Genomic DNA, 20,167 nt, shown 5'->3' with positions numbered 1-20,167 from the left:
TGCCGACACAAAACAGACCATTACAAGTCATTTCCTTCTAATATGGCGTCGTTAACATCTACTCGTAAAACGAGATTTCAACTAGAAAAGTCTCAGAATTGTTGTACCTGAATTTAGAAAATGTGTAGTAAACCGTTCAACTGAGATTGTGTGATTTGAACAATAATGGAAAAGCGAGAAATCTTGTGACCAATGCGATTGTACAGTAAGCAAAGGGCTGTAGTATATCGGATTTAATCGGAGGGTTTTCTCGTAAACAATAACCTAATAATACTTGAAACGGAAATAACAGTTACGGTTAAGATTCTTATAAGGAATAATATATTCGTCATCCCAAAGTCACGGACTTCCCGTGTTGGAAGCAAGGTAGACATACGTCTATCAAAACGATTCCTATGGTCCAAAGAAAGAGGATCTGATGTGAGGTATTCTATTTACGATATTGAGAATCAAAAACGAAAACAGTTAACGAAGTCGACGCTGTATTTAGGATATTCACAATCTATATTTATTGATATATTCACAATGCGGTGCGCCAACATTTTAGCAAACCACTGTACTAGATTACATAATTATTTATTTCATATTTTTTGTTGGAATCTGGAACATAACAACAACCCTATATTTTATTACATTTGTGTTGGAAAACAAGTCTAAACTTTTATATCTTAGCGTCATAATTATCTTCCATCCATTCAGTTCCTGCCAAGTTGTAAAGAAAATGCAGACACCCAAAAATCATAATAGTCAAAGGTAATTGACAAAAACAAACGTTCATCATCAATACCTCGTCGGTCCATTCATGGATGTAGTAGATTTTTAAGTTAGTGTTATGGACATCGTCGTTCTACTAAAGAATGATAATTTCATTCCCGCTGAAGTACCATCCGTCTGCCTACTCAAACCAGTGATTAAATATGAAGCACGGCGGGTCATTTCAGTCACAGATTCAAATTTCCGATTTAAATAATTAATGCAAAAAGTCGCCATTCCCCAAATGAACGTTGAGTGATCGAACAATTACCATGTGATTTATAACGAGATCAATGATCACCATACAACATGGCTCGGCTACGTCCGTAATTGGTAACCGTTATCGGTGTGGTAATTAGATACTACAAACACCTGTTGTATGACTTTACGTTGGTGGTTACAATGTCGAGCTGACCTGCGCCATGTGACGAACTAAAGCGAAAGTCTCAAGCACCTTACTTGGACAATACTTTACGGAAGGAACAGACTCAATAGCAGGAACCAATATGTGTTGAAGACGAGGGCATTGTAGGTCTACCTACAATCTACATCGTCTCGACGAAAACCGCTATTAGAAAGAAACATATGGATTTTCAAAAAAAAAAAAAAAAAAAAAACTACAGAAGAAAGATTGAGGTAAAAGGAACTGCGATTTCAAATTAGTATATATTATATCAATTTGATATAGATACCAATGAGGCTAACAAAAAAAATCATAATAATGTCGAGTAGCTCTGTGAACTTTTTGTTTATTTTTTAGGTGTCAAATCTGCATTGTACTCCACAGTCTTTGACGATTGCGAAATCTTTCAACACTACCATGAGCTGAAGAAATTGCGGGAAAGGAGGTTCCAAATTCAATATAAATGATATATAACACACGCAAATATTTGTTTGCAGGATTTTGTAGGAGGGAATTGCTCAACAGTGCTTCCGAGATACAGCATTTCCGAGGCGGTTATCCTTCAATTACCCCAATACCATATCAAAACATAAATAACAGTAAAACAGTATGCTAAGTTTTGTTCAATTCATGCATATTTGGTCTCAAAAGTGTCAAGTGATTGAAAGATGAAAGTGTGTGCCGTTATCTTTTAAGGTTAGCGTTTGATGTTACTACATGCTTCTAAGCAGTGAAACACTATATATGGAATGACCCAATGTGACACAAATACCACGTTTAGTGGCAGAAAATCCTTCAATATCAAGGCTGTCAATAGCAAAGTTAACTATTTCACTCATTTCATTATCATTATCTAAAATTGATATGGTTTTTGATTGCCTCATACACCGTATAATGATGCTGAATGTCCGGTATAGTTTACTTATCACATATATACTTATGTATAAATACTGAACATATCAATCAGATCATTTTTATTTCTTTTCTTTGGTTTTGAGATTTAACCCTTAAAAACGGCATTAAGAATTCAGAGTTAATGCGACCTCTGAAACAATGGAAGTGTTTACATACAAAGTCTCACGAAAACACAAACTCACAGTCACGATAACCAAAGAAAAGTTCTTCTTTCCATCACGTGTTAAATTGATTACGTTTATTCATATTTTTAATGTTACACGTTTCTACCCTTTCCGGGACGTTTGGTTCCTTGTGTATAGCATATACCTCAGTGAAGGTAAATTTGACATTAACATTGATATACGAAGATAACTAGATGCTGTGATAGAACTAGTCTAAACCCCGTGCATCCTTGTATCCTAGGTACTTATGACTCGGAGACTGTCTGGGATTGGTAACTGTATCCATTGTTTCCATGGGTTACGAAGGCACGTGGTACAATCAGTTCACTTGTGGTGATCTTAGTTGTCATGTCGGACGGCGGACTGCCTCTGAAGAATTTTGCCAGGAACTTGCTCTGGGAATGCTGAGGAAGACGAAAAAGTAATTGCATATTACACGGTTTAACGATAAAACATTACAGACTGGCGGAGTCAACAGTGACAAGTGACATGCATTGATTCAGTGTATTTAATGCTACGAATCTGTACTTTTGTTAGCTAATCTAATTTGTTTGAAATGACAATATTTATCGTTTTGTACTTGATCTGCCCCTTGGTTTGCCATACAAAACTACAAAACAACAACCCGTATCCATAAAATACATATCAAACTTTGTCATTGCCAGGTAGCTCAGGATAGACATTATCTCGGGACGGTAAATTCAATTAAATGTTTTTCATTTTAGTTGTTTTTAAAACAATGACACAAATTATAGTCATATCCTCGTCATCTATTTACATTTAGACGTGCTAGAATTATGTATAGATGATTTAAAATCATTTGTGAACTGTTGTACCCTGCATGTCTCAGCAAATCTATAGAATAAAGACAATGTCCATAAATCGTGTAAATCTGGCTCGTCAAATGGACAAGTTGAACATGTAAAGACAAATATGGATACATTTGATTCAATTTAATGTAGACATTTTTCGGATAAAAGTACAAGGCCACTATAAGACCATTCGGTGTTCCAGTGTCGGTATTATTAGTTTTGTTTATATAGGTCAAATGCAGGTGTTATCATTTCATCAGAATCGGACTCGTAGTAATGGAATCTCAGGGAATATACCATAACACTGAACACGTCTATCTTTATACCTAAAATGAAATAGATAACTTCCTAATGAGTTCATAATGCCGACCCAAATACTTTAGGTAAGCTCTATTGTCATACCTTAAAAGGAAATAGCGAACTTCTCAATGAGTTCATAATGCCGACCTAAAAACGTTAGGTAGTCTTTGTCTTAACCATCGTGTATCTGTGAATGCAACATGAGTACGCATTGATACACTCACTAGTTCTGGGATGATACTTATTTATCGGTATATAACATGTCTACCACAAGACATACGTTCTGACAATGGTGATTAGGACCTGTTTAAATATGTTATTAAACTTTGAAAAATAAATGTTCTCGTATGAATGAACGCATTCAAAGTTTCAAATAAAAGCATTGGCAATTTAATTTGGACGTATGCAAAGAGTAGTATATTAAATGCCGGCAAATGCGAGGACGTGGGTGTCGTAAAGATATATCTTCAAGTTTATTAAGACCTTACAAAGAGGTTTTCCGTTACTGTTCCATTTACATTAAGAGTTATGGAAAGTCACACGATAGTTAAAACAGAAAGCACCATCCTGATGTACGTGTAAATGTACTCATTTGATTAACGACACTACAGAACTATTTAATTTATCACTGTCAATCATTAAACAATGTAATAACACCCACTTGGGTAAAGTTATCTATTCTTTTCAAAGTATTTTATTGCTGCTCTCAGATATATTTATCGTTATACGCTAAATTCAATTGCAAATGTCGCTATAAACCGAAAATGACTAATTACCAATAAGCACTAAGTTAGCTTACATACGTCCCTATCAACTGAGTCAACAGTGACAAGTGACATGCATTGATTCAGTGTATTTAATGCCACGAATCTGTACTTTTGTTAGCTAATCTAATTTGTTTGAAATGACAATTTATCGTTTTGTACTTGGTCTGACCCTTGGTTTGCCATACAAAACTACACTGTAAGTTAGCTTACATAAGTTCTTATAAACTGAAACTGGCATTTACCAATAGGCACTAAGCTAATATACAAACGAGATATGAACAATAACTTATGTCCACTAAGATAATTAACACACTAGATTTGAATAACTAACACACTAGATTGGAATATCGACAAATATCCTCTAAGATAATTTTCACACCAGATTTGAATAACTAACACACTAGATTGGAATATCAACAAATATCCTCTAACATAATTAACACACCAGATTTGAATAACTAACACACTAGATTGGGATATCGACAAATATCCTCTAAGATAATTAACACACCAGGTTTGTACTTGGATGCTGGCATTGTTACACGTATAAGTACTAGATAAGTACACGTTTTATAGATACTGGTGCCCGTGTAATCAGATTGCTCGGCAAAGATGAATGTGTTATGTCATGATATTCGCATTTACACAGATGGACACTGGAAACGTTAATTGTAAACAAAACCGTAATTATTTATCGACGAAACGATGGCTTAACAAAAATACTCCTGAAACATTTACACGGAAATGACACAAACTGAATGAGATCATGTCTCCCGAACGGAAAAGCGTCATCTGCTTCAAAGCTTCAGGTAATAATTTTAACAGATATTTCACTCTGTTTTCTATAGTGTCTTACAAGAATGTACTGCGCCATGGGAGGGTAGTATGATGTTTTGTCTTCTGTACTGGTGTTCTCTTGCTATTTATTCGTAATTATTGACAGTTAACCGATTATTACATTGTATGTATTCATTGTCAATATCATTGCAACCTTGGTGACAGTAAATGGAATGACGCCCGTTGATGCCATCAATAGATTATACTTTGATAATAAGTATGATGACGTCGTAAGATAGTCTCTGTAGGGGGGAACCTACCACCCGCCTTGAAATTCGTCTGTCTTATATTTGAATCAATTAAACGTTTTTTTTTACTTTTATTCTCATAAATTTATCATCAGAAATTTCTCATGACCATCTCAACAGCAGGATGAAAAATATATGGAGACCTGTTACGATCAAATTAAAATCAATTTACGATTGAAAACGAGAAAATACCTATGCGGAAATGTTTCTTTAGATAATGGTATCATTGAGAAGATTTGCAACTATTTTAAGGCAGGGTGTCGTTAGAGTCTAATCCATGAGTGACTGGACCATTATTCAGTTTGGTTAAATGCCTATTTATCACGCGTTATGTAATTATCCGTAATACGCATGTGACCTTGTAGAGAATAACCGTAAATTCCTTCGCAACACCCACATTAATTAGGACGTTTTAATTAAATATGATTTATATTATGTGGATTTTCTACTTAGGCGAAGAGAGTATCCCCACGACGATAATGGAAATTCAGAAATATTTGAAATTGTCATTAGTGAACTGTTTGATTATTAATTATTAATGTATGGTTATATCCACTGTCGTTCATTTTTACTTGGTTTACGATTTTCTCATTGGATAAAGTGTATCGACTTAATAGTAAACTGCAAGTTTACCTATCGATTGAAATGTGTGTTATTTTACTCAAAATGAACACACATTTAAAAAAATTCAACTCTCATAACCCTGTCTACAATATTGACAGCATAATAAATATTTGAAATGGTTTCAGCCAAAAGCTACGCCGTTTGATGCAGTTTATCGCAGGCGGGCCGTGGTTCACGGTGTTCGTTAAATGAGAAGCATAGGTACCGATGTACTATTAGTATTCTTATCTCCAATACTAGTACATGACCCGCCCGGTCCTTACCTATACTCGAATGTTATCAACTATCATCATTTATTCCGTATAAGATTTCGTTGTTTTGTAAAGAAAGTCCAAATCTGTGCTTGTACACCATTAACAAGCCCAGTACTGCACGGTTCGCCTAACCCCAAGTAAAGTTATATGGACATGTTTACCCCCGTCCTCATATGACCCTGGCTGTTGCGGGGATGTTAAACCCCCTAAAACAATGTAGTCGACATCATAATCTCCATTTTCCATTTGAGATCAGGTGTTGTCACAAACGAATATTGTCAATATCATAATCCCACTGGGAGACCAGGTGTTGTCACAAACGAATATTGTCAATATCATATTCCCCCTGGGAGACCAGGTGTTGTCACAAACGAATATTGTCAATATCATAATCCCCCTGGGAGACCAGGTGTTGTCACAAACGAATATTGTCAATATCATAATCCCCCTGGGAGACCAGGTGTTGTCACAAACGAATATTGTCAATATCATAATCCCCCTGGGAGACCAGGTGTTGTCACAAACGAATATTGTCAATATCATAATCCCCCTGGGAGACCAGGTGTTGTCACAAACGAATATTGTCAATATCATAATCCCCCTGGGAGACCAGGTGTTGTCACAAACTAATATAGTCGACACCATATTCCCCCTGGGAGATCAGGTGTTGTCACAAACTAATATAGTCGACACCATAATCCCCCTGGGAGACCAGGTGTTGTCACAAACTAATATAGTCGACACCATACCCCCCTTTGGAGATCAGGTGTTGTCACAAACTAATATAGTCGACACCATACTCCCCCTTGGAGATCAGGTGTTGTCACAAACTAATATAGTCGACACCATACCCCCCCCCCCCCCCCCCCGCCCCCTTGGAGATCAGGTGTTGTCACAAACTAATATAGTCGACACCATACTCCCCCTTGGAGATCAGGTGTTGTCACAAACTAATATAGTCGACACCATAATCCCCCTGGGAGACCAGGTGTTGTCACAAACTAATATAGTCGACACCATACCCCCCCCTTGGAGATCAGGTGTTGTCACAAACTAATATAGTCGACACCATACTCCCCCTGGGAGACCAGGTGTTGTCACAAACTAATATAGTCGACACCATATTCCCCCTGGGAGATCAGGTGTTGTCACAAACTAATATAGTCGACACCATAATCCCCCTGGGAGACCAGGTGTTGTCACAAACTAATATAGTCGACACCATACCCCCCCCCCCCCCCCCCCCCCCTTGGAGATCAGGTGTTGTCACAAACGAATATTGTCAATATCATATTCCCCCTGGGAGACCAGGTGTTGTCACAAACGAATATTGTCAATATCATAATCCCCCTGGGAGACCAGGTGTTGTCACAAACGAATATTGTCAATATCATAATCCCCCTGGGAGACCAGGTGTTGTCACAAACGAATATTGTCAATATCATAATCCCCCTGGGAGACCAGGTGTTGTCACAAACTAATATAGTCGACACCATATTCCCCCTGGGAGATCAGGTGTTGTCACAAACTAATATAGTCGACACCATAATCCCCCTGGGAGACCAGGTGTTGTCACAAACTAATATAGTCGACACCATACCCCCCCTTGGAGATCAGGTGTTGTCACAAACTAATATAGTCGACACCATACTCCCCCTTGGAGATCAGGTGTTGTCACAAACTAATATAGTCGACACCATACTCCCCCTTGGAGATCAGGTGTTGTCACAAACGAATATAGTCGACACCATACTCCCCCTTGGAGATCAGGTGTTGTCACAAACTAATATAGTCGACACCATAATCCCCCTGGGAGATCAGGTGTTGTCACAAACTAATATAGTCGACACCATACTCCCCCTGGGAGATCAGGTGTTGTCACAAACTAATATAGTCGACACCATACTCCCCCCTGGGAGATCAGGTGTTGTCACAAACTAATATAGTCGACATCATACTCCCCCTTGGAGATCAGGTGTTGTCACAAACTAATATAGTCGACACCATAATCCCCCTGGGAGATCAGGTATTGTCACAAACTAATATAGTCGACACCATACTCCCCCCTGGGAGATCAGGTGTTGTCACAAACTAATATAGTCGACACCATACTCCCCCTTGGAGATCAGGTGTTGTCACAAACTAATATAGTCGACACCATACTCCCCCTTGGAGATCAGGTGTTGTTATCAACGAAAAATCAAATAAAAAAACCGATGTAACTTCTGAATATCATATCTTCAAATGATTTCACTCGTTTGATAGAAAACTAAACAAAAAAGAAAAGAATAAATAAATAAATAAAATAGAAAAAATAATAACATGAAAAAACCAACAAAACTCGTAACTCTGATACGTACTCGTGAAAAATAAATTATATTCCAGAGAGACCGATCAATATCCTCTTTCCATTAAATGTTTTTGTCTGAAATATTTTTATCGTAGAGTACACTCCCACATATTCCCATTGAAACAGATGAATATGGTTGGGAACCTTGTACCAGGGATCGTCGTGTAACTAATTCAGCAAGAGGTTCCTTGTTCAATCGTGCTGTACATGATGCCTACTAGCGGGACCGGACGCGGCCGACCGGAGATAAATCTTCTGGCAAACCAGACAACTTTGTTATTTTGAATAACCGTAATCCTGGCTGGATCTACGTAAACAGATTCAAAGTACGGCAAAGTGTCTTTGTCTAATACGCGTGACAAAAACTGTTTCCGTAGAAACCCTATCAGTGTCGCATTTGAGGTCTTGTGATGAATATTGTATAGGCAGGATGTTTAGCATGGCTCATATATAACAGTGACATAAAATCAATTTGTCGATCTTGAGGCCATCCTCACTTTATATACCTGTAGCGGTGTATAAATCATACGTATAAAAGAAGATGATGGGGCGCAAAAATGTGACACGCAAGTCTGAAAGTATAATTACACGTACATAACACGTACATAATATTATGTTTATGCAAAACCCCGAGAACTTCAATAACATATTAAAGCATGTTAGTTGGCAGCTGACGACTATTAAAGACACACAATCCATATTGCCTCGATATCAGAAGTTACGGTAATGACAGTTTCGTTAGTAGAATGTGACCAGGTGAAACCTCGCGCTTCAGGTAGTGTGAGCGAGGTGGCACTATTCAAGCGACCATCATTTGCCCCACCAACCATATAGAAACAGTCTTCATAATTATGATCTTACATATTCCAAGAATAACCGTCAACTGCAAACGAACAAACAAATTTAGACATATTTTTTTACAGTTAGCCGTTGGAATGTCCACGGAACCTAAATTTGCCTCGTTATCAATAAGTGTGTGACATGTAAAAACTATATATTATTATTATATAATTTGACATCTGAGGAATAAATTTTATTTCCGGTTTTGACGGAACCTGTCAGAACTAATGCAGTTAACGTCCTCACGGCGTCCTCGACCTCAAATGAGTATTAATAATACCATGACCTTCTGTCCCAGTTTGTTTAAGATTTCATAGTACAATATAATATTTTTTGTGGATGAAGTCGCCCATCGGTTTATTCATATCCCTTTTTTGTGGAAAAAAACAACGAAAAACACAAACAGATGAAAAAGAAATTATGAAAAAACCTATTACTCTGTATTAGAAGGGCACTGTCTATCTTATTGCAGTGAGTAACCTTATCCATTTGTTGCAGTCACTCTAACAGACGTCAGGAGTTCCAAGTATTAATAACATTTGTTTTTATTTTCAGAAACCACTATTAAAGTGTGCCATAATGATTATCATACGAGTACTAAATAAAAAAACCCATTCATAATGCTACATCCATTCAGACTTTTAGAATTTTTTCACATAATTTACATCATTGTTCCGGCTTCTATTTTCTCGTTGGTATACCTAACAGGACGTAGAGTGATTATCACGACCAGTCAGCTCATTGTTCCACATCATATACAAATGTTTTGCTTTTATGTTGAAATATACCCTATGATAGACCCACCAGAAAGGCAATTTAGTCGTTCTTAGTGGAAATGTTGAATAATAGATTGAAAAGTGATAGCGACGTCGACACATACAGCAAAACCTCTATGAGATGTGAACAGCGAGCGACGATGGTGGTGGAAATAAGAAGGATCAGAAACTAAAAGATATATTGAAATATATTTTAGAAATATCAATGAAGAGTTATAAATAGTATTCGCAGAAATCTTAAATTGGCATCATGAACATGATTTGTTCCGTTCATGTTGTTACATGTGTCCGTCCTTTATGTTAGTAAATCTGTCTATACGTTATGTTGGTAAAACATGTCAAACCATGCAAAATGTCGGCGTTGTACAGGAAGATTTAGTGTTTTGGCATCAACATCTTGTTTCCTTTCTTTTAGTAATGACCAACCAAGGCATATTTTTATTGTTTGAAACTTTTTATATATATACTGAAACGAAAAAGAAACGCAACATGGAAAATTGTGATTAATTTTGTATTAAATATACATATCTGTATAAAAATCGCGGAAATAAACATGCACCCTGCCTAACACCCATATCAATCTTCAAAATCACCCAAGTGTGACTAGAGACCTATGCACTTCCGGCGCGGTAAAAACATCAAAAACCGTGCCTGTACAAACATATGCGTTCTTTTTTCATTCAAACCAGTATCAATTCATCACTAACATTGAGCCACATCATCGCCAATACTTTTGCAAACAATAATTCCTTTTACAATTATGCCACGGTTATCAAAGGTTGATAGAGGACGTGCTATAGCGATGCTTCTGGCAGGGAACACGCAACTTCACGTCGCTCGACAATTCAGAGTTCACAAATCGACTATTAGTCGATTAGTTTCACGTCTAAACGCAACAGGAAGAGTCGATGACCAGCCGAGATCAGGACGTCCACGCGTAACGTCGCGACGTCAAGACCGGGTTCTTAGGTTGGCACACCTGCGTAACAGGAGATTAACGGCCGCTGAAACGGCAAGGAATACGATTGGTAATCATAACCGTCGAATTCATCCCCAAACAGTGATCAACAGACTGCGTGAGGCTAATTTGCGTGCAAGGCGACAGTACGTTGGTTTACCACTAACACCGCAACGTCGAGCACGTCGTATGCAATGGGCAACGGCACATATGCCCAGACGTTTTCCTATGAGACGTTGGAGGTCTATGCTCTTCACCGATGAATCTCGATTCACGTTATTTCGAGCAGATGGCCGTCAACGTGTGTACCGGCGTCGAGGCGAACGTTTTGCTGACGCCTGTGTTTTGGAACACGACCGATTTGGGGGTGGATCAGTTATGGTTTGGGCGGGAATCTCCCATGGTTTGAAGACGCCTTTGGTGATAGTCAATGGGAATTTAACGGCCGTACGCTATCGGGATGAGATCCTTAGGCCCCATGTTGTGCCGTTTGTTAGGCAGCATCATCTAACCTTTCAGCAAGATAACGCGAGACCACACGTTGCAAGAGTCTGTAGAGACTTTCTTGCGACACAGAACATTGTTCCTATAGATTGGCCTCCATATAGCCCCGACCTGTCCCCAATCGAGCATTTGTGGGATGAATTAGACAGAAGAATTCGAAATCGCCGTAACCCCCCAAATACCCTCCCTCAGTTAGCAAATGCACTCGTCCAAGAATGGAATAACATTCCAATACGGAAAGTCAATGCCCTGATGAACTCAATGCAACAAAGAATTAGAGATGTGATAACTGTTCGAGGAGGACACACACGATATTAGGGCACGGTTTCAAAACTGCTGCCATTTCAACTTGGATTCACGTAGGGTACTACCAATCATGACCTTCTAGCAAAGTGACCTGTTCTTAAAAATCTCTAAACATTTAAAGGATGTTACATCAATATTCAATATTAACTATTACATATGAAATTTAAACATAATGCTCACAAGTATTATTTTATTAAACCTACAATTTGAAGTTGCGTTTCTTTTTCGTTTCAGTATAAATAAAAAATAAACAGAATGTTATCTCAAAGTCGTATTTACGCGATGGCGCATTCAAATATCATCTGTTCGGTTTAAAGTTGAATGTTCTATTCAGCAACAAATTCCGGAGAAATGATCTTGAGTCATGACGATTGAATATGTTAGAAAGGCTGCTGCTAAGTGACGTAGTTTTAACAAAGCATATAATTTCAAGATTTGGCCAAGATACTTTGCGTTGAGCCGTTGATTGAGTAAGGAACATTAAGTATTTGGATAAAAGATTCAGGTTGGTGTATACATACGATTAGGGCCGCTGCCGGCGGTGTTGACCACGCAAAAGGGAAAGGTAGACTGTAGGTCGCAAGCAGACCTTGGCAACTGGAAAATTTCTCCTTCTTCCGCCACTTCGCCCGACGGTTCTGGAACCATACCTTTAACACATTGAGATATAAGTGATTTGACAGCCGAGCAGAAGCAGACGATCATTAAGATGAGAAAAAAAAGGGATTTTCATCACGGAAAATTGGCAAAATCGTAGGAATCAGCTCCAATACTGTGCAGAAAGTGCTTAAACGTTGTCGTGAGAGAGGTTCAGTGGAAAAAAAACTTCGAAGTGGAAGAGAACGTATTACGACGGATCATAGTGACAGAGTACTTTGCCGGCTTGTGAGGAAGAACAGACGACAGTCTTAAGTCTTTAAGCGAATTTTACTGCATCTTTTAATGAAAGTGTTCCTCATCAATTGTCACAGAGGTCAGTTAGACGAAGATTGTCGGAAAATAATTACAGGAGACGCTCAGTAGCCAAAACAATAACTATTTCTAAAATCAATCGGGAAAATAGAGTGCGGTGGTGTAGAGCAAAACGTGGACGTGGAATGTGGAAATAATTGGTCACAGGTGATTTTTAGTGATGAAATGAAAGTTGTTTTAAGTAAGGACAGAAAAAATATATGTTTGGAGAAAACCCTCCGAGAATTCCGCGCAGACTGTTTGGGAACGTATAACAGTCACTCCCCACGCTCTGGGGTATCGGCAATGTTTTGGGGGTGATTGTCCATAAACGAAGTAGGTACACTAACTGAAGTTGATGGAAATATCAACTCTTAAAAGTATATAAATGTCCTTGAGGATTGTTTATGGGCAGTTGTCACTAAAGATTTCCCCAACAGGTCGTGGATCTTTCAAGAGGATAACTGCCCCGTACACCAGTCTATTAGAACCCGTACATGGAATGAGGAAATTAAGACTTTAGCCTGGCCAAGTCAGTCTCCAGATATAAATATCATAGAAAATGTTTGGAGACTAATATACAATAAACTTCAAGGAGATTAGCAGACATAACAAATCGTGCAAATCTGATCCAGATTGTTAAAGGTAAGTTTAAATTAAATGACTTAATTTTTCAAAAATTACGTTTCAAATACACCATATAATAGAAACGTCAAGTAACGACGTCGCCATTTTGAGTACTGTATTATGGCCAGGCACTGTATTTACATCAAGTGATTTTTACTACGAAAACTATGGTGGCATATTTCTGCCATCGTGTTATTTTAGGTCGCGTTACGGTAACACGACTTGTCGAGATAATTATGTCGACAAGTCGTGTTATTAACACGGCAAGTCGTGTTTTTATGACGACCTGTCGCGATTAATTTATCAAGTTAGGTTATCGCGGATCTCGACCTAAAATGTGCTTTTGCCCAGGTATGCCATCTACTTACGTTATAAATAGACACCCAGCCGTTACGGAACGTCTCGGGCTTTACACGCGTATACATAATGCGAAATACATACATATATATGAAATGATTAAAGACACATCAAAAACAACAAAGACACAGAAAAAACATTTGATTATACACAAATAACAACTTTTGCGTAAAGTTATTTAGAGAATAACTAATCTCTCATTACAATGATATGAATAATGTGCGATATAATCCTGCATGTACCATTGGATGAGTGTTATGACAATGAAGCGTCCATAAGGGCAATACTCAGGAGCATGTATATGATTATATATCTTACAAATTATGTTATATATTAACACTATCATAATGTTATGGATGAATATCAAAATAAAATAAATTACATGAATAACATTTTAAAATCTTTAACCTTCTTGTACATGTAGCATTAATAAACTCATGCACACACTCCAACAAATACTCATTCTGTGCATCTGTAAAATAAGTACAGTACTTCCATTTAAAGTCATATCTTGAGTGACAGCCATGTTCATTATTAAACTGTACATCTTGTATAAACTGTTGCCTTTCATCAGTATATAATGGGCATTAAAGAAGAAATGAGAGAACTTTTCTATTTGACATCCACAGATACAATAAGGAAAATCTAGTTACATTTGTAAGTTGGTTGGCACCATTTCTTAACTGACACAATAAAATACTCAGTTTACCTATTACCACCATATCCAAATATAGAGGTACATTAATTTTCTTCTCTGTTTATTTTACTAATATTGTGTAATTCTTTTTAGTTCACCTGAGTAAACTTAGGTGACCATTTCTCATCTGTTTTCATCCGTCGTCATTTGTCGTTCGTCGTCCATCGTTCGTCGTTTATCAACTTTTATGGTACCTGAGACAAAGTCGTCGTCCGTCGTGCGTCCGTAAACAATTTACATTTTCAACTTCTTCTCAAAAAAACACTGATTCAATTTCAATGAAATTTTGCAGGAACTATCTTTGGTGAAATACGCACCAGATTTGTTAATTATAAGGTTCTCATCCCAGGGGCTCTGAGGGGCGGGGCTAAAAGGGGTCAAATGGGCTAAAATTTTAAAAATCTTCTTCTCCAGATCCAGATATGCTGGAAACCAATACTCTTCATAGATGGACGGGTCTTGGGGTGCTTTATCAAAATTGTGAATTTCATGACCCCCAGACTCCACGTTTGCCCCAGGGGAGGGGCAAAGTTTATATAGGAAAATGATACTTTTGGGTATATTTAGTTTATTTTGTACTGGAAATCATTCAAACTTAAATGACATTATAACCATGGGATAAGAGTTTCATACTATGACATTTTTGACAGTATCCCATCCCCGGGGCCTAAGGGGTGTGGTCAGTGTAGCTCCAACGAGCTCCATTGTAGTGATTTCCGTTCATCTTTCTGTAAGATAATAAAGAGATACATTTACTTCCATGTAATACGAAATATTAGAATATTAGCAAGCTGTGTGGAATTTTCACATTTCTAGTATCGTGAAATAGTAACAGTCCTAAGTAACCATTTGTATCGACGGGTCGAGCACAGGGCGCCTGATTACAAATCTTGCGCTCTACCAATTGGATCCGAGCGGCAAAATGGTGGCTATCGCAGTTGAATGTCAGTTTTGCATGAACGTAATTTTCAGTAGGGTGTCAAATAAGAATTTTTTTAGGTTTTAGGACAATTCAGAGACATAAAAAAGCACATGGTTTTGGCACATTTCCAACCCACGGTCCATATACATTGTATACATGTAATAAAATCGGAAATTATTTTCTTCAATCTTCAGATGCTTTGTACAACAATGGTTTTGGTAACCAGATATGACTTCCTGAATAACAGCTTGGTTGTCTATTATGACGTCATACATATTTTTATGGTAGTCCGTTCAATTATGGCCAGTACACGATGTAGCCAAAACCATTTGGAAACGTGTAAAATTATCTCCAAAACCAATATTAAAGTTCTCATGCTTTACTGATCAAAAGTGTTTCCAATTTCCAATTTTATAATTTTCTATGTATACATGTATATATCGGATGTTCGATAAGGACGAGGGACATTAATATTGTCCAAGTCCGATTTTTATGAGTGTCGGGGAGGACTTATAAACGGGAATAGGTGAATTTAGGTGTCAAAGTGGAGGGATGGGAGACAAATATCCATGCACAGGGGAAACGGAGTTTTTTTTATGTACGGCTTTATATAAGCCAAGTTTAATTGCTATATTGTAAACAGACCTAGAGTATGACCGCTTTAGCCAAAACCATTTGTAACTGTCACAGAGGGTTTGGCAAGGACCTTTGTCATCTGTATAGAAATGTAGGAAGAGGTACCAAAGTCGAGGGATCAAATATTTCATAGATAAACACATCTTAATGACTTTGGTTCGTGCATATCCCGTTTGGTAACGGTAGGGACTTAGCTAATATAGCACTTGGTAAATAATTTATTAGTTTGAATGAATAATTACAAGTCTACATTATTGTTTGAATATTACAGGAATTAAAAAAAACACATTTTAAGTTCATTACATTTGTACTTTAGGTCAAAGCAACTGTTCCCTGTCAGCCATGCGTAATAATATCAGTGTAAAGCCCGAGATGTTCCGAAACGGCTAGGTGTCCATTTATAACTTATCTCGACAACGTTAAGTAGATGGCATATCTGGGCAAAAGCACATAATTATGTCGACAAGTCGTGGTACCGTAACGCGACCTAAAATAACACGATGGCAGAAATATGCCACCATAGAAAACATCATTTACTTAAGGTTTGTATCTAATTTTGACTGTATACACGGTAGTATGCCCGCAGTTGGGAACGAACATTTCCTATGGTTTTCGCGTAAGCGTTAGCAGTCAAAATGAGGTACAATCCTTATATATATATCAAACAAATCCTTTAAATATAGTTCGAACAAAAGAAAACTCAGAGTGTGTTGCGACGTTGGTAACTACGGCAGCTGTGGTTGCAAAGATAATATAGTTCCAGTGAATCTGCGTATAAAAACCAGTATTGTTTCCGTCTCGGATAAACTATGATTGTCAAGCAAAGCGTGTATTGACACGGATTTAGTAGTGACGTGGTCAAATGTTACTCTGTACGCTTCAGTCATTTATTGTTAGCTTACCTCGCGAAGAATTTAAATATACACCCATTTCGCAATATTAAGTTTAGTTTATGACAAAATACTCACTTGACGTAAGCCTTTTGCGCAGAGATCATTTGACGTTCCGGTAACGTCACAAATAGACGACGTCATAGTTATGTTACCGATTCTCGCGCTTATTAATCCGCTCAGCCTTTTCTTCACTGTGTAAATGCTAATTTATTCGCAGTCAGAGTGTACTAAGCTGAAGAAGGGAGAAGTGTAAATATAAGTGTGTAAACATCGACGCATAGGAATACAAGCTGGACCGGTGCACAATGCGCAATTAGTGTGAATGCGCAATGACTATTTTCGTTTCTGTTTTGACTTTTTTTCTAAAAGAATCTGAATGGAATATGGAAGAATAAACTATAATATAACAATAAAAAATGAACGTATACTATATATAATGAAGAGATGTGTCGCTTTGCGCATGTTCGATAGACTGATACTTGTCTCAATGAACGCACGCGCTTTTATAGCGGTTCGTATCCACGCATAACAAAAAAGAAAAATGTCTGCCCGTCCTTAGATACGACACTACCATAACTGGGAAATGTCTCGGAAACGATTTTTGAAATCTGTTAATGTTTTTATTTATTTTTTTAATCTCAATTGGATGCTTTTTAACTTGCACTGTCAGCTTTAATGTTAATGTGAGAGATGTTGGGCTATTTATCACTACACCTGTTTTATGATTAAGCAGTGACACAGTGGTCGCCAAGTCGGATGTTTCTTTGGTTAGCGATTTGGTGCTGTACTTCGTGAGTTCGTTGCCAGGACAGGACATGGGTTGAATATTATCTTATTTCGTCATGCGTGGTTCTGTTTGTACATATACATGTTTAACTCTATATGAATACTCATAATTGATTAAGACTACGGAGCAGCAACGGTGCTCTAACCGGATCGGAAACGGAGGTTTCTTATGTCCAGATGGGTAGAATAATATAGCTGCAAACAAATTCAATAGCATAATTTTGTAATGGAGCCGTTTTTGTCTTAATTTAAACAATAGATTATTTCCTGATAGCTATTGTGATATCAATGACTTTTTAAAAGTATTTACAGATTCAACAATTTACCCTGACAAGAAGACAACTAGACACCGCTGTATGATAAGAGACTGTTCAACAGAGAAGGGCAGATACCATGAGATGTGTCGGCTATTCCTGTAGTTAATTGTATAAGTGTATGGTTGGTTAACGTACGGCTTCATTGATGAATAATTCGTGGATAAAACTGAGACTAGCATCATTTGATTCAAGTGAGACACTGGCTTGTGTGTGTATCCCATTTAAAGATTATGTTGTCCTCTGTTCTTTTTTAATTCTAACATACTTCTAACATCTTTTAATGAAGGCGGGATGGATGAATGGATGGGTGGATGGGTGGATGGAAGGATGGATAGATGGATGTAATGTATGCATGCATGCATGTATGACATGAAGTATAAAATTAATGTAGAAAGATATCTCTCATACAATGCATATTTGCCAGTGCAGATTTTTTAGGTTCCAAGTTCTAAGGTTTCCGCTCCCAAATAAAAGGTATGTATATAATTAATATATGAATTATTGTCTAAAATACTTCTAATATGCCATTTACCATACACATATGTAGTTCTGATATGGTATATACTATATAAATTATGATATGGTACTATAATATATAAATATCGTATGTAATTTTGATATATTGCATACTGTATAAATACCGTATGTAAACCAAATGTGAAAAAAGGTTTTTAATGTGATCAAAGTTGATAGAAAGTGTTGTGTATACATTAAACCTTCCAATGATTTTGAAAAGGCGTTTGTTGTTTGACATGTTTCGGCTCTGCTCTGTAAACAGAGGGTCTTTAAATCGACAAATAATCATTCCTTTCAATTAACTTCACGACCTTGCGAAGTGGGCGATACCAACCTAGCAGCGATGTGCAAAAACAGGCCTTGCTTCTAAACTAGAACGATTATGTATATGTGTATCTTGAGCCACTTAGGGACCGGGTACCTGATGAGTGTTTTGATCCTTTTGACTTTATTTTGGGCGAAACATTCTAAAATTTATATATCTAAATGCTGTATATTTCACAATAGCATGTTCAAGAATTGCTTAAATTTTAAATATTGAATGAATCTAGGTTTGGGAATGCCTTTGAAGAAGATGTTAAATCAAATTGTTGTCAATGTTTGATGAAATATATTTTTAAAACAACGCTTAGCAACATTCAAATAAACTGTTTTTAATGCAATAGCTTACGTATACCGTTTCGAAAGAAGTCAATTAACCCCGGACCGTTCTTAAATGACACAGATGTTGTAAGAATGTCAATCAATACAAACCTAAACCAATCCAAACCAAATCGTTTATGCTAACTGTAGGTAAAGCATAGGAAAGACACCTACTGTTCCCATTGTATGGTTCGTAAAAGCCAATTTGATTTGAAAAATATATAACTTCCCATTTTTCAAATAGACTTTTTTCATGATAATGTCTGGCACTGTCTATTATTTGGATGGAGTGAATATCTTTCGGTCTATACTGATGTCGTAGCATACAACCGACTTCAAACTAGCACTAGATGTTCCTTGCTTTGACGCACAGCTTAGAACGGGGACGAAAACCGGTGTCAGTATAACATACCAGGGTTGATGTGATGCCAATAACTCCCTCTAAAACGATCTTTAAAAAACCTCCCATTCAAGACCAACAAGGCATTTAAATGATCTTCTGGTATATAAAAATTGAAGAATAATAAACAATCAAAACCGTTAGGCTCAGGCTGATAATTTCAAGATCATCAAATTGATTAAAAAAACGTTTACTAATGAGTGGCATCTGAAGTTGTCTTTAGTGGGTTTTTTTTTATCATGTTTAGTTGACAGTAAATGGTGTCCCGTTTCACTAACACGTTTTTTGTTTTGTTTTTTTAATATTGCTGATTGTTTGAATTTCAATCCCATATATTAATTAATAATAGTTAACATTTTTTATATATGTATATGCCAAGGTATGATAGACAAAGGTCACACGTCCTAAGTCTAATGTTAACGAACGAACACTGTGCCGGGTCTAGGTGTGGTATTTTACTGTGATGGCACAACGAGGCGTTTGTCGGTTGTGTCATCATTTGTCGACTAAACCCACGTAGACTGATATTATACAACCAGAGACAAAAAACCTTAAGAAATTTGGCCTTGGGGAAGGGCAACTGTACTATTTATTACAGCTGAATATAACTCG

General features: G+C 37.2%; 1 protein-coding gene across 1 annotated transcript in view; it reads right to left on the bottom strand.

Annotated features, from left to right (window-relative positions):
* Positions 1–1,490: 1,490 nt before the first annotated feature.
* LOC117336520 (ALX homeobox protein 1-like) overlaps positions 1,491–20,167 on the bottom strand; it is a 70,012-nt gene continuing 51,335 nt past the window's right edge. The window contains exons 4-5 of the mRNA XM_033897132.1: positions 12,333–12,461; positions 1,491–2,639 (exon numbers count right to left, since the gene is read on the bottom strand). Of these exons, the coding sequence (XP_033753023.1) occupies positions 2,481–2,639; positions 12,333–12,461 (288 nt within the window). The 3' untranslated portion in view covers positions 1,491–2,480. The remainder of the gene's footprint in view (positions 2,640–12,332; positions 12,462–20,167) is intronic.

The sequence above is a fragment of the Pecten maximus genome, chromosome 10 (assembly GCF_902652985.1).
Source record: "Pecten maximus chromosome 10, xPecMax1.1, whole genome shotgun sequence".
Classification (NCBI taxonomy): Eukaryota; Metazoa; Mollusca; class Bivalvia; order Pectinida; family Pectinidae; genus Pecten; species Pecten maximus.
Note: the sequence above shows the minus strand (reverse complement) of the source record. Positions and strands in the feature narration are given on the sequence as shown.